The sequence below is a fragment of the Protomyctophum parallelum genome, assembly GCF_964188405.1.
Source record: "Protomyctophum parallelum genome assembly, chromosome: 23".
In the NCBI taxonomy this organism is placed as follows: domain Eukaryota; kingdom Metazoa; phylum Chordata; class Actinopteri; order Myctophiformes; family Myctophidae; genus Protomyctophum; species Protomyctophum parallelum.
In genome coordinates this window covers 5,760,632-5,781,333 of record NC_139715.1, presented here as the reverse complement: position 1 = coordinate 5,781,333, position 20,702 = coordinate 5,760,632, and the positions used below count along the sequence as shown (strand labels likewise).

General features: G+C 40.4%; 1 protein-coding gene across 1 annotated transcript in view; it reads left to right on the top strand.

Annotated features, from left to right (window-relative positions):
- The window catches only part of LOC310854144 (interleukin-1 receptor accessory protein-like 1), a gene marked incomplete at its 3' end in the record, with an annotated part of 690,918 nt that overhangs the window by 307,000 nt on the left and 363,216 nt on the right, over window positions 1-20,702 (top strand). Inside the window, exon 3 of the mRNA XM_083758663.1 lies at window positions 1,649-1,928. Within this exon, the coding sequence (XP_083614789.1) occupies window positions 1,649-1,928 (280 nt within the window). The remainder of the gene's footprint in view (window positions 1-1,648; window positions 1,929-20,702) is intronic.

The following is a 20,702-nucleotide window of genomic DNA, read 5'->3' as shown; positions in this document are numbered from 1 at the left end:
TGGTCTTGTGATACTACAGATTTATCTTGACATATAATAGCTTGACATAATATAATAGCCTGGCCTAGCCAGCCTGCTTTCTGGTCTAGCCCATTCTGAACGGGAACCCATTTCGGTGTCAGCATCATGTCGTGCTTTAGCTATTGAAAAATAGCAGATCTACAAGCTCATAGCGCGCCACCGAGTGGCGCGCTACGAGCTTGTAGGTCTGCTATTTTTGAAAAATCGAAGAACGACTGACATTTTTAGAACCTGATCTCAGGTCAGAATGGGTTAATCAGACCAGTGTGTATGTCCAGTGGAAACCTCGTATGAATCTGATCTCAGGTCAGAATGGTCTAGAGGGGCGGGCGCCCAACGAGCAAACCGCTGGAGAATATTACCCTTTGCCCCCCTCCGCCCCTCCCCTCCCCTCCCTGGTAGAAATCAGCGGAGGAAAGTGACGCCCCCTCCTCTGCACTGTAGTTCACTCTTCACTTCTACTCTCCTAGACCATGGCAAAAAAAATAAAAAAATACACAGACATATCATACAGTCCACAGAAATCCATACGCTTTACATGATACTGAGTGAAGAACTCAAGTGCTGGGGTGCAGCGGCGCCGCGGTGAGTGGCTTCTCACCGTGGCGTGACGTCATGTTGTAGTTTCCAGTGGAGCATGAATATAGGCCTTTAACCCTCTAACACCCGCATTCATTTCTACTTGCAAAAAATAGATTTCAACCTTACTACTACTTTGTACTACTAGGACTAAGACAAAAAAATATGTTAAAAGAAATAAAAAAATAAAGTTTGATGAAAAATTTATAATAATTATATAATAATTATATAATAATATAATAAATTAATAATTTACATTTTGGGGATATCTTTCACAATAATGAGTAAAACGTGTTCTAGACATTCTAATGATCACAAAAAAAAACATATATTACAATCATTTTACCTACTTTTATTAGGGTAAAGGTCAAAAGTCTTAGGTTAAAAAATGTTCAAAATCCAGACATTTTTTATTTGTGTGAATTTCAGCCTCTGTGGGGGGTATTTATATGCAAATATCATGACCAATGGCATTGAAATGGCATTGCAATGAACATCACTGATGACGTTTAGGTGAACAAAGAACAGAAAAAAAAAAGAAAAAGAAAGTAATTAAATTAAATTAAATTGTTGCTAAAAAGCAACGCTGGGTCTTAGAGGGTTAAAGGGATTGTGACATAAAAAAAAAGGTTTTGGAATTGTTCTTGTTTTTTTTTATGTTTTCTAATCTCAATTGCACCCAAAAAAGATTTTCTGTGATCTGGGGTTTTCTGGCTCAAACAGGTGCTCTGATTTGCCGGCAGTAAGTGACATCACTTAATGCAAATCCCATATATGTCAATGGGATTTGCCAGCAGATGTCACTGTTTTCTCTGTGTTGCCTGCTTTCATTGTAGCTCAAAAGGCCCCAAAAAACCCCAAAGAAAACTTCAGACCACAGAAAATCCACTGAATGTTCAAAGTTCAGGTTTTTTGGGTGTAATTGAGGTCATAAAACCTAAAAGAAAAAAGAAAAAACCGATGGTTCGTCTCAATGTGACTGTGCTATGTCCATGTCCATATTGCTTTGTCGTTGCTCATCCCCCACTTTGTCTCTTGTCTTTGGCAGTGGACGGCTGCACGGACTGGTCGGTGGACTACCTGAAGTACAAGGTCCTGCTGAGCGAGCCCGTGCGGATCAAGTGCGCCCTGTTCTACGGCTACATCCGGGCCAACTACAGCCACGCGCAGAGCGCGGGCCTCAGCCTCATGTGGTACAAGAGCACGGGCCACGGGGACCTGGAGGAGCCCATCAGCTTCGACGGCGCGCGGACCAGCAAGGAGGAGGACGCCATCTGGTTCCGGCCGGCCGAGCTGGACGACGGGGGGCACTACTCCTGCGTGCTGAGGTACGCGGTATACACTATACCAGCGGTTCCCAAAGTGGGGTCCGCGGACCCCTAGGGGTATGCGACGCATAGCCAGGGGGTACCCCAAGCCCCCTCAAAAAAAAAAAAAAAAAAAAAAAAAAAAGGTGCTAGTGAATCATGGTGTGTGTGTGATATGAAATGTCCATTGCCTCCCCAAGTGCCACCCCAGTGTCTGCCCTGCAGTGTCTGCCCAGTGCCTCCCCAGTGTCCGCCATGGTGCCTCCCCAGTGTCTGCTTAGTGTCCCCCTGAGTGCCTCCCCAGTGTCTCCCCAGTGCCTCCCCAATGTCTCCCCAGTGGCTGCAGTTTCTCCCCAGCGCCTCCCCAGTGCCTTCCCAGTGCCTCCCCAGTGTCCCCTCAGTGCTTCCCCAGTGCCTCCCCAGTGTCCCCCTGAGTGCCTCCCCAGTGCCTCCCCGTTTCCCCCCAGTGCCTCCTCAGTGTCCCCCTGAGTGCCTCCCAAGTGCCTCCCGAGTGCCTCCCCAGTGTCCCCCTGAGTGCCTGCCCAGTGTCTCCCCAGTGTCCCCCCAGTGCCTCCCCAGTGTCCCCTCAGTGCCTTCCCAGTGCCTCCCCAGTGTCCCCTCAGTGCCTTCCCAGTGTCCCCCTGAGTGCCTCCCCAGTGCCCAGCCGAGTGCCTCCCCAGTGCCCCCCTGAGTGCCTCCCCAGTGCCCAGCCGAGTGCCTCCCCAGTGCCCCCCTGAGTGCCTCCCCAGTGCCTCCCCAGTGTCCCCCTGAGTGCCTCCCCATGCTCCCCAGTGTCTCCCCAGTGCCTCCCCAGTGTCCCCTCAGTGCCTCCCCAGTGCCTCCCCAGTGTCCCCTCAGTGCCTCCCCAGTGCCTCCCCAGTGTCCCCCTGAGTGCCTCCCCATGCTCCCCAGTGTCTCCCCAGTGCCTCCCCAGTGTCCCCTCAGTGCCTTCCCAGTGCCTCCCCAGTGTCCCCTCAGTGCCTTCCCAGTGCCTCCCCAGTGTCCCCTGAGTGCCTCCCCAGTGTCTCCCTGAGTGCCTCCCCAGTGTCTCCCTGAGTGCCTCCCCAGTGTCTCCCTGAGTGCCTCCCCAGTGTCTCCCTGAGTGCTTCCCCAGTGCCTCCCCAGTGTCCCCCTGAGTGCCTCCCGAGTGCCTCCCCAGTGTCTCCCCAGTGCCTCCCCAGTGCCTCCCCAGTGCCTCCCCAGTGCCTGCCCAGTGTCCCCCCAGTGTCTCCAATAGCAATACAAGAGCAATAATACAAATTAATCTTAATTTATTAATCTTATTCATTAATTATTTAATCAAATTAATTAATTAATCAAAATGTTCGACGCAAGAAGGCCCCCCTGCGGCCTGCGCCCAGCACCATGCCAAAGCTTTTTCCTGCAGGAAACACTGCGTGTGGTTGTAAATATATTGTTATCTGTGTTGTGAGGATGAGGGGGTACCTGGAAAAATATCTACCCCAAAAGGGGTACCTGGTCCAAAAAAGTTTGGGAACCCCTGCACTATACGATAGCGGTGGAGATCGTAGGTTAGACAAGTAAGACGCGCAAACGCGGGAAGCGAACGCAGCTCGTAAATGGCAATAACAACAATTAGAATAAATTACATACTTTTTTAAGGTTTTCTTTTTAAAGTTCAATTTTTTGTGTTTTTAAACGTTTTTTTAAGTTAAGTTTTTTGTGTTTTTTTAAGTTTTTAAGATTTTTTTTAAGTTAAGTTTTTTTTGTTTTTTTAAGATTTTTTTTTAAGTTAAGTTTTTTTAAAGTTAAGTTGTGTGTGTGTGTGAGTGCGTGCGTGTGTGTGTTTTGTGTGCTACAGCTGCACCCTGATCTGCAGGGTCTCATAGTTAGTGCTCGAGTTAGTGACGATGAAGTACATTCACCCGGTGACTGTATACCACGTTGAGGTGATTTCACTGTTAGCCTTCAGGAGGCCGCAGGCGGTGGGGGTTTTTTTCAAAGGAGAAAAAAAACCGCCTCGGTGACAATTTACAATTCAGGCATTTAGCAGACGCTCTTAATCCAGAGCGACTTACATTAAGCAAGAACAAAAAAGCATGGGAATACATCACATAAAAAGCATTTATCATGAAACACGCGTAAGCTAATAAAGTAACAGTGGAATATCTATATAATGAAACTATATACATATATACTACTATGCTATACATATGTACTATGGCGTGCTATGACTATATGCAATGCAATTATAGTGCTGTCTACATAACATGCTATAAGTCTGTATCAAATGCTATCTAAGTCTACGGAAGTGCTATCTAAGGGGGTAGGGTAAGTGCTATGGGCCATGACGGAGTCTGAAAAGGTGGGTTTTCAGACTACGGCGGAAGATTGGGAGTGATGCTGCAGTTCTGACTGCAATGGGAAGTGCATTCCACAGTTTTGGAGCCAGAAGGGAGAAGATGCATGCTTGAGAACTGGCATACGAGTGGGAGTGAACCTTGTGTGTTTTCGCTAACCAATCATTGTGCAGAGGGAGGGGTGAACCAATAGGAAGTGTCTCAGCTGGGAGACGGCCCGCCCCTCTCCGAAATTCTCGACTGATGATACGATACTTCATTGTGTGTCAATTCTACATCTTAGAAGAAGACTTTTTTTACTTGACTATACCGGCATTCTGACCTGAGATCAGATTCATACGAGGTTTCCACTGGGACACACACTGGTCTGATGAACCCATTCTGACCTGAGATCAGATTCTAAAAATGTCAGTCGACTCTTCAAAAATAGCAGACCTACAAGCTCGTAGCGCGCCACTCGGTGGCGCGCTATGAGCTTGTAGATCTGCTATTTTTTCAATAGCTAAAGCATAACACGACGCCGACACCAAAATGGGTTCCCGTTCAGAATGGGTTAAAACTGAACTGAAAATGTCTACATTGTGGTATACATTAAACTTTGACTTATTCCACTTAGTGTACAAGTACACTAATCCGTCCAGCGTCAGCTAACACTTAAGCATGCTAAATTATTAATTAATCACCCCCCCCCCCCCCCCCACCCACCCGTATCCCATGGGGTCAACAATCCATTATGGTGAAACTGATCAGATCAATAGATCCTCAGCATGCACTATTACTGCAACTCTCTCTGAAAGGACTCTGTCCACTTCAGCGCTGGCCTCTCGTCCGCATCGTGAGCTTGTAGAGATCGCAGGACGAAGTAGAAAGTATAGGACAGTAAACAGAAAACACACTAGTATTGAGCCCTGAGGGACCCCCTTCCTTTATCCCATTCTGACCTGAGATCAGATTCATACGAGGTTTCCACTGGGACACACACTGGTCTGATGAACCCATTCTGACCTGAGATCAGATTCTAAAAAAAAATCAGTCGTTCTTCGATTTTTCAAAAAATAGCAGACCTACAAGCTCGTAGCGCGCCACTCGGTGGCGCGCTATGAGCTTGTAGATCTGCTATTTTTCAATAGCTAAAGCATGACATGATGCTGACGCCAAAATGGGTTCCCGTTCAGAATGGGTTATTCCCTCTATAGACACCAAATCTCTTTGCAGAAAGTAGCCATATTCCACAGCGCGTTGTGAGCTTGTAGATTTGCTATTTTAAGTGGTTAATCATTAGGCCTTTCAAAAAAAATCGATTCGAGTTAGAATCGCGATTCTAATGCCGTCCGATTCAGAATCGATTCTCATTTTCCAAAAATCTTTTTTTTTTTTTTCTTGCACAAATGTACCTGTGCATGCAATGCATTATGGCCTGGGTTTCTGCATAGTGCATTTACTACCAGCTAAGCCTGCCAATTGTATTTATTTTACACCTGTTTTAATACTAATGTATTGTTCTGGTATTGAGTGAGAAGAGATTTTGTAACTTTTGTACTGGTTCAAATTTGTGCAAGCTAAATGAATGAGACATGTTCTTACTCTTGGATTTAACCTTTGTGTGTTTAAATCATTCAGTTGATACAACCTTTACAATTATACAAGCTTTTTACTAAATGTACTCTGCTTTCATGCCAGAAGACTGGAGTAGATCATGCTAAAATTCTATTTAATTGTTTTTAATAAAAATAAAAAAACTGCTTTAGAATCGAAAAAAAATATTTTTTTGAATCGAAAATCGAAAAGATCGTTTTTGAATCGAATCGTCACCCCAAGAATCGGAATCGAATCGAATCGTGGGACACCTAAAGATTCGCAGCCCTATTAATCATAATGAATTCAGTCGATTATAAATCTCAACCTTGTCCGGATTGCCCTATGTAACTTTTTTTTTCCTCCCAATGTTCTAAAGAAAGAAATACCATGAAATTGCATATCTACACACATTTTTCAATTTGAACGTCATGTTATCATTAAAATCTGTTCGCTAACCCATTCTGAACGGGAACCCATCATGTTAGCATCATGTTATGCTTTAGCTATTGAAAAATAGCAGATCTACAAGCTCATAGCGCGCCACCGAGTGGCGCGCTACAAGCTTGTAGGTCTGCTATTTTTGAAAAATCGAAGAACGACTGACATTTTTAGAATCTGATCTCAGGTCAGAATGGGTTAATCAGACCAGTGTGTGTCCATTGGAAACCTCGTATGAATCTGATCTCAGGTCAGAATGGGTTAATTATTCAGGGCCCAGCAGGTTCATATTAGATATAAAGTGAAGTATCGCTGAGAGGCGGTGGAGTCATACTATCTTCCTCCACCACTTGTTCCGATGGCAGGCGGAGACAGTCACTTGATTTATGAGTCCCATAATGGGGTGAAGTTTCTGTCTTCTTAGCTCATATTGGCAGAGAGAGGTTCCATTAACTCATTCTGACCTGAGATCAGATTCATACGAGGTTTCCACTGGACACACAGCTGGTCTGATTAACCCATTCTGACCCGAGATCAGATTCTAAAAATGTCAGTCGTTCTTTGATTTTTCAAAAATAGCAGACCTACAAGCTCGTAGCGCGCCACTCGGTGGCGCGCTATGAGCTTGTAGATCTGCTATTTTTCAATAGCTAAAGAATAACGTAATGCTGACGCCAAAATGGGTTCCCGTCTAAAATGGGTTAATGCAGGCGGCATGCACACCGCTCACACGCGGGCACACGGGAAGGTCAAAGTCAGCCGCGTGGATCCATAAGGGTCCATTTGGTTTTAAAAAAAAATTATTAAAAAGAGTTACATCACTGTTAAACGTCTGCATTACTTAATGCGACAACAGAAGACGACAACAGGAGATTCAAACGTTTTGGTTCTGAATCTCATCAAATGGTTGTCCGTAGCTAAAACATAATGGGAAAAATATTATGAAAAATGGCATAGTCATATAGTTACAGAGAGGCTACTATACTCCACTACATATCATAGTCATAGTTACAGAGAGGCTACTGATGTATATTTTATACATAAAAAATAGGAATTAGAAATTCCAAAAAGGTCGCACATCCAAAAATTAAACAAGGTACTCACATTTCCATTTCTTTATTGGCAAACACCAAAAAGTTACGCTGACGCGTTTCGGCTATGCATGCAGCCTTCATCAGAGCATTCACATCAAGTGAATTCAAGTCAATTTATACACAAGGCTCAGGGTTCACCTACAGCTGAAATCCAGGGCCGGATCTACCATATGGGCACTTTGGGCACGTGCCCAGGGGCCCTTGCCCAGCTAACATGTCCACCTGGGCCCAATTGGGTTTTGACATGGGCTATGGGCTTGGGTTCCAAGTGGGACGTGCACCCAGTATTCACAAAGGGCCCACCCGTGTTAGCCCATATGGGCTTATGTGGGTTTCTAACTGGGTCTTAGGTGGTATCCAAATGGGCCATTTTATTTCAGAACCATGTGTGCCACCTGTGTTTGCCTATATGGGTTTGAACTGGGATCTGATTGGGCCTTAAGTGGGTACCAGCTGGGCAAATTATCAGGCCACACTTGTGTCCGTCCTCATTGTCTTCCGTCCTGTTTCTGTTGTCACCTGCTGTCGATTGTTCATTCCTACGGATAGGATGCAGTGCGCCACATTGGCGGTGTTTCCAGTTTTCTGTAGTAGTTTCTTCAAGTGTTCAAACTTTATGACTGGATAGCACTCGATCCGTAGAGTCCTACATTACTATCTCCTACGATCAAGGGTTAGGGTTAGGGAACTGTAGCATGCCGTTTTTCATCATTTTTGAGGACGAAAATCACTCCGACACCATGGACTATAGCCCATGGTCTGGAAGTGATTTTGTCTTTTTTTTCAAATCCTCGTTTTTCATCGTTTTTGACCATGGATTATAGCCGGGTTAGGGTTAGGTTCCACGGGCTAATAAAGTGTAAATTCGGGGGTCCTTGACAAGAAAAGGTTTGGGAACCACTGTTGTAGAGGGTCTATACTAGATGATAAGTTAGTGACTTTGACAGTGTACATTGATACATTGAAAAATACATTCTGGATGTGTCACTTACAAGCAAACAAACAAAAAAGCAGTGTGAATTTTCTGGAGCCAGTGGCTCAGTGTGTTAGAACACTGTCCACATGTTTGGGAGATGGTGAGTTCAAACCCCAAATAAGTGTTTATTTTCAAGACCAATTTCAGAAGAAAAAAACAAACAAACAAAAAAGCAGTGTGAATTGTCTGCAGCCAGTGGCTCAGTGTGTTAGAACGCTGCCACATGATCGGGGGATGGTGAGTCGGCAGTAGAAATGAGGTACAGACAACCGTATGACTCTCAAGCTTGCACTGCGGGATGAACTCTGAGTTTATGTTTAAGAACTAACAATGCATTGAAAAATACATTCTGGATGTGTCACTTACAAGCCGAAATAGCTCAGTTGGAAGAGCATTAGACTGAAGATCTAAACGTCCCTAGTTCAATCCTGGGTTTCGGCAGTTGAAATGAGTTACAGAAAACTGTATATAGTTTCGGAAGACTTACTATAATATGTTGTTTTTCATGATTTTGAAGGATAAAAAAAAGACATACTATAGTTCATGGGTTTGGAAGACATACATGTGTACTAAATATCAGCCAAAATCCAACTCCAAACTCTAACTCACAGGCAAAGGATTGCAGATAGCAATAGGTAACTGAGTTAGGGTGCTGTCGTGGTTTTTGACGTGCCAATCATTCTGATTGACAGATTCCTTGGCCAATCAGATCGGTCTGCCTTTCAGCCAATCCTAGGGCTCCTTACATTGTCTCCTCCAATCAAATGGTCGCAGACCCGGACCACTTCCTTGTTTTTTTTCTTTTTTTTTATAATTTTTATCCCACGATTTTGTAACCCATTTTTCACCCCTGTGTCAATTATCTAATGTGATCCTGGGCTCTACACACCCTCCGCCAACCTGGGGAGAGCAACGGACTTGAACTCATGCTTCCTTCATGCCTGAGTGTCCAAGTTGCTCCTTTACACCTGACAGGGGGGAGTTTCCCTGGTTGGACGTAGCGCGTGGAAGGAACACGTTATTCCAACCAGTTCCATTCCTCCCCATCAGGCGCCCCGGCTGGCCAGGGGGAGGCAGTTTAGAGACCAGGATTACTGCATGTTTTTGTGAGGGTACCTACCCTAGGGGACACGGGGAGAACATGCAAACTCCACACAGAAAGGCCCTTTCGCCAACACCGCCTCGGGTATGGGCACTGATGACGCGGAGGAGGAAACACGCCGCCAGCACCCACAGCGCCCCGAGCGGGAATCGAACCCAGGACCTTCTAGCTGTGAGGCGACAGCACTACCAACTGTGCCACCGTGCCCGGACCACTTCCTTGTTTATAACTGGATGAAATACTCTGACCTGTTTTAGATTTATAGTGATTATTCAACTTCATTTTCTTCATTTTCACAGTTTTTGACGTTTTATTAATATAATTGATCATTCTAGATCACTGCTAGATCTGTAACAATCTTCTCTTATGGGGTTAGGGTTAGGGTTAGGGTTAGGTTCAGGTTCCACGGGTTAATAAAGTGTAAATGTGGGGGTCCTTGACAAGAAAAGGTTTGGGAACCACTGTTGTAGAGGGACTATAGAATAGATAGATGTTGATAGTATTAAGTTAGTTACTTTGACAGTGTACAAATGGAACCGGTTTTCAGCAGGTCAAATGAGGTACAGAAAACCGTATGACTCCCAGGCTGATCTCACTGGGGGAAAACTATGAGTTTATTTGTTTAAGAACTAACAATCAATTGAAAAATATATTCTGGATGTGACACTTACAAGCCAAATTAGCGCAGTTGGTAGAGCATTAGACTGAGGATCTAAAGGTCCCTGGTTCAATCCAGGCTTTTGGCAGTTGAAATGAGGTACAGAAAATCCTATGACTCTTAGGCTGATCTCACTGGGTGAAAAACTTTATGAGTTTTTTTGTTTAAGAAGTAACAAGTAACAGTCAATGTAAAAATAAATAGGCCTACTGGATGTGTTACTTTCAAGCAGTAATAGCTCAGCTGGGAGAGCGTTAGGCTTTAGATCTGAAGGTTTCTGGTTCAAACCTGAGATTCGGCAGTTGAAATGAGGTACAGACAACCGTATGACTCTCAAACTGATCTCACTGTGGGATGAACTGTATGAGTTTATGTTTAAGAACTAACAATACATTGAAAAATACATTCTGGATGTTTCACTTACAAGCAAACAAAAAGAAAAGCAGTGTGAATTGTCTGGAGCCAGTGGCTCAGTGTGTTAGAACACTGTCCACATGTTTGGGAGATGGTGAGTTCAAACCCCAAATAATTCTTTATTTTCAAGACCAATTTCAGAAGAAGAAAACAAACAAAAAAGCAGTGTGAATTGTCTCGAGCCAGTGGCTCAGTGTGTTAGAACGCTGCCACATGATCGGGAGATGGTGAGTCTGCAGTAGAAATGAGGTACAGACAACCGTATGACTCTCAAGCTGATCTCACTGCGGTTTATGAGTTTATGTTTAACCCTCTAACACCCGCATTAATTTCTACTTGCAAAAAATAGATTTCAACCTTACTACTACTTTGTACTACTAGAACTAAGGCAAAAAAAAAATGTTAAAAAAAATAAAAAAAATAAAGTTTGATGAAAAATTTATAATAATTATATAATAATTATATAATAATTATATAATTATTATATAAATTAATGATTTACATTTTGGGGATATCTTTCACAATAATGAATAAAACATGTTCTAGACACTCTAATGATCACAAAAAAACATATATTACAATTATTGTACCTACTTTTATTAGGGTAAAGGTCAAAAGTCTTAGGTTAAAAAATGTTCAAAATTGCACAGAGTCCAGACATTTTTAATTTGTGTGAATTTCAGCCTCTGTGGGGGGTATTTATATGCAAATATCATGACCAATGGCATTGAAATGGCATTGCAATGAACTAACAATTCATTGAAAAATACATTCTGGATGTGTCACTTACAAGCCGAAATAGCTCAGTTGGAAGAGCATTAGACTGAAGATCTAAACGTCCCTAGTTCAATCCTGGGTTTCGGCAGTTGAAATGAGTTACAGAAAACTGTATATAGTTTCGGAAGACTTACTATAATATGTTGTTTTTCATGATTTTGAAGGATAAAAAAAGACATACTATAGTTCATGGGTTTGGAAGACATACATGTGTACTTTTTTGGAGGATTAAAAAATATCAGCCAAAATCCAACTCCAAACTCTAACTCACAGGCAAAGGAAGACTGTTGTTGCAAATAGCAATAGGTAACTGAGTTAGGGTGCTGTCCTGGTTTTTGACGTGCCAATCATTCTGATTGACAGATTCCTTGGCCAATCAGATCGGTCTGCCTTCAGCCAATCCTAGGGCTCCTTACAATGTCTCCTCCAATCAAATGGTTGCAGACCCGGACCACTTCCTTGTTTATAACTGGATGAAATACTCTGACCTGTTTTAGATTTATAGTGATTCTTCAACTTCATTTTCTTCATTTTCACAGTTTTTGACGTTTTATTAATATAATTGATCATTCTAGATCACTGCTAGATCTGTAACAATCTTCTCTTATGGGGTTAGGGTTAGGTTCAGGTTCCACGGGTTAATAAAGTGTAAATGTGGGGGTCCTTGACAAGAAAAGGTTTGGGAACCACTGTTGTAGAGCTTGGGAGACCTATGCTTTCCTCTTGCGCCACTAGGCATTTCACACTAATAAGAATTTGGAGGTTGTATTTAAGGTTGAAGGCAGAGGTGACAGGTCAAGGGATGAAAATCCTTTTCAGACACCTCTACCCCTTGCCAGAATGATTGAATCTAAAGGTGATGATCAGGGTTCATGACGACTCAACTGAGATTTAGGTTATTGTTTAAAACCATCTGTGGGAACATTTTTACTCTGTTTCCCACATTTACTCTTTCATTGAGCAAACAAGATGTTTAGTTTGCCATAATGTAATTACATTGCATACCAGTTATTGTCATCTCTTACTCTTAGTCTTAGTTTTAGTTGACCAAAACTTTTGCACTTTTAATCAACCAGAAATATAATTGTTTGTTTAATACATTACTTTTGCTGTTCTCACTCCAGACTTTATTTAAACAATTAAGTTGGATATAAAGTTTTCAACTAGTTTCTCAAACAGTGCTGTGACCACAGCACTTCTTTGATAAGCTGAATAAAAAATAAAAAATAAACTACTTTAAAGTGAGAACAAATGCTCTATAGCCTGTTTATCAAAACCTAAAGTGTTTGTGATTAGTATATATTTTTTTTACACTTACACATTTTTGTTAAAGAACATTTGCTGTTCTCACTTTAGACTGTTAAACGTCTTTAAAGTTTTCAACTCAAACAGTGCTGTTATGACCACAGCTCATCTTAGAATAGCTTATTTAATTTAAAAAGAAATACCACTTTATACACTCATGGCATGCAGCATGTCAATCAAATCAATTATAGGCTGAGCTCCATACTTGTGAACTGCATTCTGTTTTGAGCTAGTGACTCAAGGATACCTTTTTTAAATTGAATCCAACAAATTCCATTTCATGTATTTATTGCAACAAACACCAAACAATTAAATACAAAAACAAACAACAATTTGGGGTAAGAACAGGACTATGGAAATTGTATACATGTGACCATGGCAGAGTAAGAACAGCTCAGTAAATTCAACTTGATGGTATTCCATCTTGGGAATCCATTAAAAGTGCTAAGGTGACCACACTGTTGATGTGTTCCACAATGGCAAGAGTAGACAAGCCTATAAGTAGAACTCTGTTAGAACCACAATATGAAGGTACAGATAAGGCAACATTTCTGCACATTTGGTCATCAACACTGATGTGTAGAGAAGGGAGGCCTGCGAAACATACATTAGGACCACCAAGTCCAAAAAGAATCAATGGCCTAAACTCAAAAAGTGCTAAAGCAATTACAAGCAGTTTCCTACTTTGCTCAGTCAGTGCAAACAAAGAAAGACCTAACAGGAAAGCTAGCATGGCCAGTAGGCTTTATAGGGGAGGGGCTAATCAGTGACTACTTACACCTGGGTAATTGGGGGAAAGGTTAAGTGTATGGTTATCAGAGGCATCTTCCATGCCTTTGTGGCATAAGTATAAAAACAAAGGTATATAAACCAAAAGTGATAGGTTCAAAACTCAAATATGACTCAATATTAAAACTAAAAGAACCAATACCATTGAAGATGTCAAACAACTATTTATGAGTAAAATAATTTTCAACAAAAACGTACTGATTCAAAATGTATGTAATGTTCTCAACTGCATTTCTCATGCATATGTGGCTGAAGAGTAAAATCCAGAGTTCATTTCTGCGACAGAACATTTTCACTGTCCATCTAAATTCTAAAAGGTGGGTTAAATATAAGTCCCAGATTGTACCTTACAGCCCAGCGTGGCTCAAAAGATAAATCTGAGGTTTACAACCCAAAGGCCACTGGTTCAAAACTCAAACAAAACTAATAATCAACAAAAAACTCAAACAAAACAAAAAGAAACTCAAACTAAACTAATAATCAACAAAAAACTCAAACAAAACAAAAAGAAACTCAATCAAAACTAAACTAAAAGAAACTCAAACAAAACTAATAATCAACAAAAAACTCAAACTAAAAGAAACTCAAACAAAACTAACAATCAACAAAAAACTATTCAATATTAAAACTGAAACAACAAATCAAACAAGGTTTCAAGCCTCTTGAATAACATTTTCACTGTCCTTCTGAAAGGTGCAGTGTTTGAACCTCCTAAAGTGTGCATTGTTTTTTAACCTCCTAATGGAACTCCTAAAGAACCTCTATATTCTGAAAGGTGGGTTAAGTCAGACATTCTCAACTGCATCACTTATGCCTGTGTGGCTCATGAGTAAAATCCAGTGTTTGTACACCAAAGGTTGCGAGTTCGAACCTGCCACAGGACATTTTCACTGTCCATTCTTTATTCTGACAGGCTGGTTAAATATAAGTTCCCGATTGTACCTTACATGCCAATGTGGCGCAGGTGATAAGCCTGGGGTTTATAAACAGAACATTCTGAGTTCAAGTCCCCTGAAGAACATTTTCACTGTCCATTCTTTATTCTGACAGGCTGGTTAAATATAAGTTCCCGATTGTACCTTACATGCCAGTGTGGCGCAGGTCATAAGCCTGGGGTTTATAAACAGAACATTCTGGGTTCAAGTCCCCTGAAGAACATTTTCACTGCCCATCTAAATTCTAAAAGGCTGGATAAATATAAGTTCCCGATTATACCTTACATGCCAGTGTGGCTCAATAGATAAAAACTAGGCTTCATAAACCAAACGTCATAGGTTCAAACCTCAAAGAAAACCAATACTCAACCAAAAGGTCAAACAAAAACCAAAACCAAAAAAATAAATAATAATCAAACAAAACAGCTGAAATAAAGTGTCATAAAAAAACTCAAATATCTCAATAAAAACTAAAAATAAACTGGTTCAATCAAATGAATGTGAAAAGTACAAAAATCACTTTGCTTAATATGTACATTTCTTAAGCTCCGCCCCCAGGAGGCAGGCTCATAAAGAAAATCCCGCCCCAGAGGCGGGTTCCCAAAAAAGATCCTCCCCCTCCCACCGGAGCCAAAAGAGGGCGTGAGGAGGGAGGCGGCCTGCCTCGGCACTTTGGCCTTAAAAAGCCAGAAAATGAAGGTTTGCTCTGAGCAAGATTCAAACCCACCACCTTCAGCTTGGGAGACCTATGCTTTCCTCTTGCGCCACTAGGCATTTCACACTAATAAGAAGTTGGAGGTTGTATTTAAGGTTGAAGGCAGAGGTGACAGGTCAAGGGATGAAAATCCTTTTCAGACACCTCTACCCCTTGCCAGAATGATTGAATCTAAAGGTGATGATCAGGGTTCATGACGACTCAACTGAGATTTAGGTTATTGTTTAAAACCATCTGTGGGAACATTTTTACTCTGTTTCCCACATTTACTCTTTCATTGAGCAAACAAGATGTTTAGTTTGCCATAATGTAATTACATTGCATACCAGTTATTGTCATCTCTTACTCTTAGTCTTAGTTTTAGATGACCAAAACTTTTGCACTTTTAATCAACCAGAAATATAATTGTTTTGTTTAATACATTACTTTTGCTGTTCTCACTCCAGACTTTATTTAAACAATTAAGTTGGATATAAAGTTTTCAACTAGTTTCTCAAACAGTGCTGTGACCACAGCACTTCTTTGATAAGCTAAAAAATAAAAAATAAACTACTTTAAAGTGAGAACAAATGCACTATAGCCTGTTTATCAAAACCTAAAGTGTTTGTGATTAGTATATATTTTTTTTACACTTACACATTTTTGTTAAAGAACATTTGCTGTTCTCACTTTAGACTGTTAAACGTCTTTAAAGTTTTCAACTCAAACAGTGCTGTTATGACCACAGCTCATCTTAGAGTAGCTTATTTCATTTATAAAGAAATACCACTTTATACACTCATGGCATGCAGCATGTCAATCAAATCAATTATAGGCTGAGCTCCATACTTGTGAACTGCATTCTGTTTTGAGCTAGTGACTCAAGGATACCTTTTTTAAATTGAATCCAACAAATTCCATTTCATGTATTTATTGCAACAAACACCAAACAATTAAATACAAAAACAAACAACAATTTGGGGTAAGAACAGGACTATGGAAATTGTATACATGTGACCATGGCAGAGTAAGAACAGCTCAGTAAATTCAACTTGATGGTATTCCATCTATTCCATCCAAAGTGCTAAGGTAACCACACTGTTGATGTGTTCCACAATGGCAAGAGTAGACAAGCCTATAAGTAGAACTCTGTTAGAACCACAATGGCGAGAGTAGACAAGCCTATAAGTAGAACTCTGTTAGAACCACAATATGAAGGTACAGATCACAAAGGCAACATTTCTGCACATTTGGTCATCAACACTGATGTGTAGAGAAGGGATGCCTGCGAAACATACATTAGGACCACCAAGTCCAAAAAGAATCAATGGCCTAAACTCAAAAAGTGCTAAAGCAATTACAAGCAGTTTCCTACTTTGCTCAGTCAGTGCAAACAAAGAAAGACCAAACAGGAAAGCTAGCATGGCCAGTAGGCTTTATAGGGGAGGGGCTAATCAGTGACTACTTACACCTGGGTAATTGGGGGAAAGGTTAAGTGTATGGTTATCAGAGGCATCTTCCATGCCTTTGTGGCATAAGTATAAAAACAAAGGTATATAAACCAAAAGTGATAGGTTCAAAACTCAAACATGACTCAATATTAAAACTAAAAGAAACAATACCATTGAAGATGTCAAACAACTATTTATGAGTACAATAATTTTCAACAAAAACGTACTGATTCAAAATTTATGTAATGTTCTCAACTGCATTTCTCATGCATATGTGGCTGAAGAGTAAAATCCAGAGTTCATTTCTGCGACAGAACATTTTCACTGTCCATCTAAATTCTAAAAGGTGGGTTAAATATAAGTCCCAGATTGTACCTTACAGCCCAGCGTGGCTCAAAAGATAAGTCTGAGGTTTACAACCCAAAGGTCACTGGTTCAAAACTCAAACAAAACTAATAATCAACAAAAAACTCAAACAAAACAAAAAGAAACTCAAACTAAACTAATAATCAACAAAAAACTCAAACAAAACAAAAAGAAGCTCAATCAAAACAAAACTAAAAGAAACTCAAACAAAACTAATAATCAACAAAAAACTCAAACAAAACTAAAAGAAACTCAAACAAAACTAACAATCAACAAAAAACTATTCAATATAAAAACTGAAACAACAAATCAAACAAGGTTTCAAGCCTCTTGAATAACATTTTCACTGTCCTTCTGAAAGGTGCAGTGTTTGAACCTCCTAAAGTGTGCATTGTTTTTTAACCTCTGATGTATATTTCATACCATACAGAGGAGAATTGTGCACGGCAGACATGAGACGAGATGGAAGTTCCAAGATGTTTATTTCAACGAAGTACAGCTTACAGCAGTGAAACAAAGCATAAACTCACGCCAGCCAGCGAAGTGGCTGACGTCTCCTGCACACAAGGCTTGCGCCCCTGACTGACAAATGATCCTATCCTGGTTAACCTTTTTAAACAGTTGACATGGGTGTAGGGTGTCGGACTTTTATTGCATATGTAAAACCAAAGTCTTTGATCAAGCTGTCTGTCTCAAACTCCTTTGTTATATAAATAGCCACCGGACTTCAGCTCCAGGATATCACCCTGCATGCCGACACCCTAGATGCTAATCACTAAAAATAGGTCTACTGTAGTAGGACACAAGACATGTCAATCACACAAGGAAGAAGTATAATTATGGAATATATTCTTCACCTCCTAATGGAACTCCTAAAGAACCTCTATATTCTGAAAGGTGGGTTAAGTCAGACATTCTCAACTGCATCACTTATGCCTGTGTGGCTCATGAGTAAAATCCAGTGTTTGTACACCAAAGGTTGCGAGTTCGAACCTGCCACAGGACATTTTCACTGTCCATTATTTATTCTGACAGGCTGGTTAAATATAAGTTCCCGATTGTACCTTACATGCCAATGTGGCGCAGGTGATAAGCCTGGGGTTTATAAACAGAACATTCTGGGTTCAAGTCCCCTGAAGAACATTTTCACTGTCCATTCTTTATTCTGACAGGCTGGTTAAATATAAGTTCCCGATTGTACCTTACATGCCAGTGTGGCGCAGGTCATAAGCCTGGGGTTTATAAACAGAACATTCTGGGTTCAAGTCCCCTGAAGAACATTTTCACTGTCCATTCTTTATTCTGACAGGCTGGTTAAATATAAGTTCCCGATTATACCTTACATGCCAGTGTGGCTCAATAGATAAAAACTAGGCTTCATAAACCAAACGTCATAGGTTCAAACCTCAAAGAAAACCAATACTCAACCAAAAGCTCAAACAAAAACAAAAAACATAAATAATAATCAAACAAAACAGCTGAAATAAAGTGTCATAAAAAAACTCAAATATCTCAATAAAAACTAAAAATAAACTGGTTCAATCAAATGAATGTGAAAAGTACAAAAATCACTTTGCTTAATATGTACATTTCTTAAGCTCCGCCCCCAGGAGGCAGGCTCATAAAGAAAATCCCGCCCCAGAGGCGGGTTCCCAAAAAAGATCCTCCCCCTCCCACCGGAGCCAAAAGAGGGCGTGAGGAGGGAGGCGGCCTGCCTCGGCACTTTGGCCTTAAAAAGCCAGAAAACGAAGGTTTGCTCTGAGCAAGATTCAAACCCACCACCTTCAGCTTGGGAGACCTATGCTTTCCTCTTGCGCCACTAGGCATTTCACACTAATAAGAAGTTGGAGGTTGTATTTAAGGTTGAAGGCAGAGGTGACAGGTCAAGGGATGAAAATCCTTTTCAGACACCTCTACCCCTTGCCAGAATGATTGAATCTAAAGGTGATGATCAGGGTTCATGACGACTCAACTGAGATTTAGGTTATTGTTTAAAACCATCTGTGGGAACATTTTTACTCTGTTTCCCACATTTACTCTTTCATTGAGCAAACAAGATGTTTAGTTTGCCATAATGTAATTACATTGCATACCAGTTATTGTCATCTCTTACTCTTAGTCTTAGTTTTAGATGACCAAAACTTTTGCACTTTTAATCAACCAGAAATATAATTGTTTTGTTTAATACATTACTTTTGCTGTTCTCACGCCAGACTTTATTATTTAAACAATTAAGTTGGATATAAAGTTTTCAAGTAGTTTCTCAAACAGTGCTGTGACCACAGCACTTCTTTGATAAAAAAACTACTTTAAAGTGAGAACAAATGCACTATAGCCTGTTTATCAAAACCTAAAGTGTTTTGTGATTAGTATATATATTTCTACACATTTTTGTTAAAGAACATTTGCTGTTCTCACTTTAGACTGTTAAACGTCTTTAAAGTTTTCAACTCAAACAGTGCTGTTATGACCACAGCTCATCTTAGAATAGAGCATACATTTAAAAAGAAATACCACTTTATACACTCATGGCATGCAGCATGTCAATCAAATCAATTATAGGCTGAGCTCCATACTTGTGAACTGCATTCTGTTTTGAGCTAGTGACTCAAGGATACCTTTTTTAAATTGAATCCAACAAATTCCATTTCATGTATTTATTGCAACAAACACCAAACAATTAAATACAAAAACAAACAACAATTTGGGGTAAGAACAGGACTATGGAAATTGTATACATGTGACCATGGCAGAGTAAGAACAGCTCAGTAAATTCAACTTGATGGTATTCCATCTATTCCATCCAAAGTGCTAAGGTAACCACACTGTTGATGTGTTCCACAATGGCAAGAGTAGACAAGCCTATAAGTAGAACTCTGTTAGAACCAGAATGGCGAGAGTAGACAAGCCTATAAGTAGAACTCTGTTAGAACCACAATATGAAGGTACAGATCACAAAGGCAACATTTCTGCACATTTGGTCATCAACACTGATGTGTAGAGAAGGGATGCCTGCGAAACATACATTAGGACCACCAAGTCCAAAAAGAATCAATGGCCTAAACTCAAAAAGTGCTAAAGCAATTACAAGCAGTTTCCTACTTTGCTCAGTCAGTGCAAACAAAGAAAGACCAAACAGGAAAGCTAGCATGGCCAGTAGGCTTTATAGGGGAGGGGCTAATCAGTGACTACTTACACCTGGGTAATTGGGGGAAAGGTTAAGTGTATGGTTATCAGAGGCATCTTCCATGCCTTTGTGGCATAAGTATAAAAACAAAGGTATATAAACCAAAAGTGATAGGTTCAAAACTCAAACATGACTCAATATTAAAACTAAAAGAAACAATACCATTGAAGATGTCAAACAACTATTTATGAGTACAATAATTTTCAACAAAAACGTACTGATTCAAAATTTATGTAATGTTCTCAACTGCATTTCTCATGCATATGTGGCTGAAGAGTAAAATCCAGAGTTCATTTCTGCGACAGAACATTTTCACTGTCCATCTAAATTCTAAAAGGTGGGTTAAATATAAGTCCCAGATTGTACCTTACAGCCCAGCGTGGCTCAAAAGATAAATCTGAGGTTTACAACCCAAAGGTCACTGGTTCAAAACTCAAACAAAACTAATAATCAACAAAAAACTCAAACAAAACAAAAAGAAACTCAAACTAAACTAATAATCAACAAAAAACTCAAACAAAACAAAAAGAAGCTCAATCAAAACAAAACTAAAAGAAACTCAAACAAAACTAATAATCAACAAAAAACTCAAACAAAACTAAAAGAAACTCAAACAAAACTAACAATCAACAAAAAACTATTCAATATAAAAACTGAAACAACAAATCAAACAAGGTTTCAAGCCTCTTGAATAACATTTTTACTGTCCT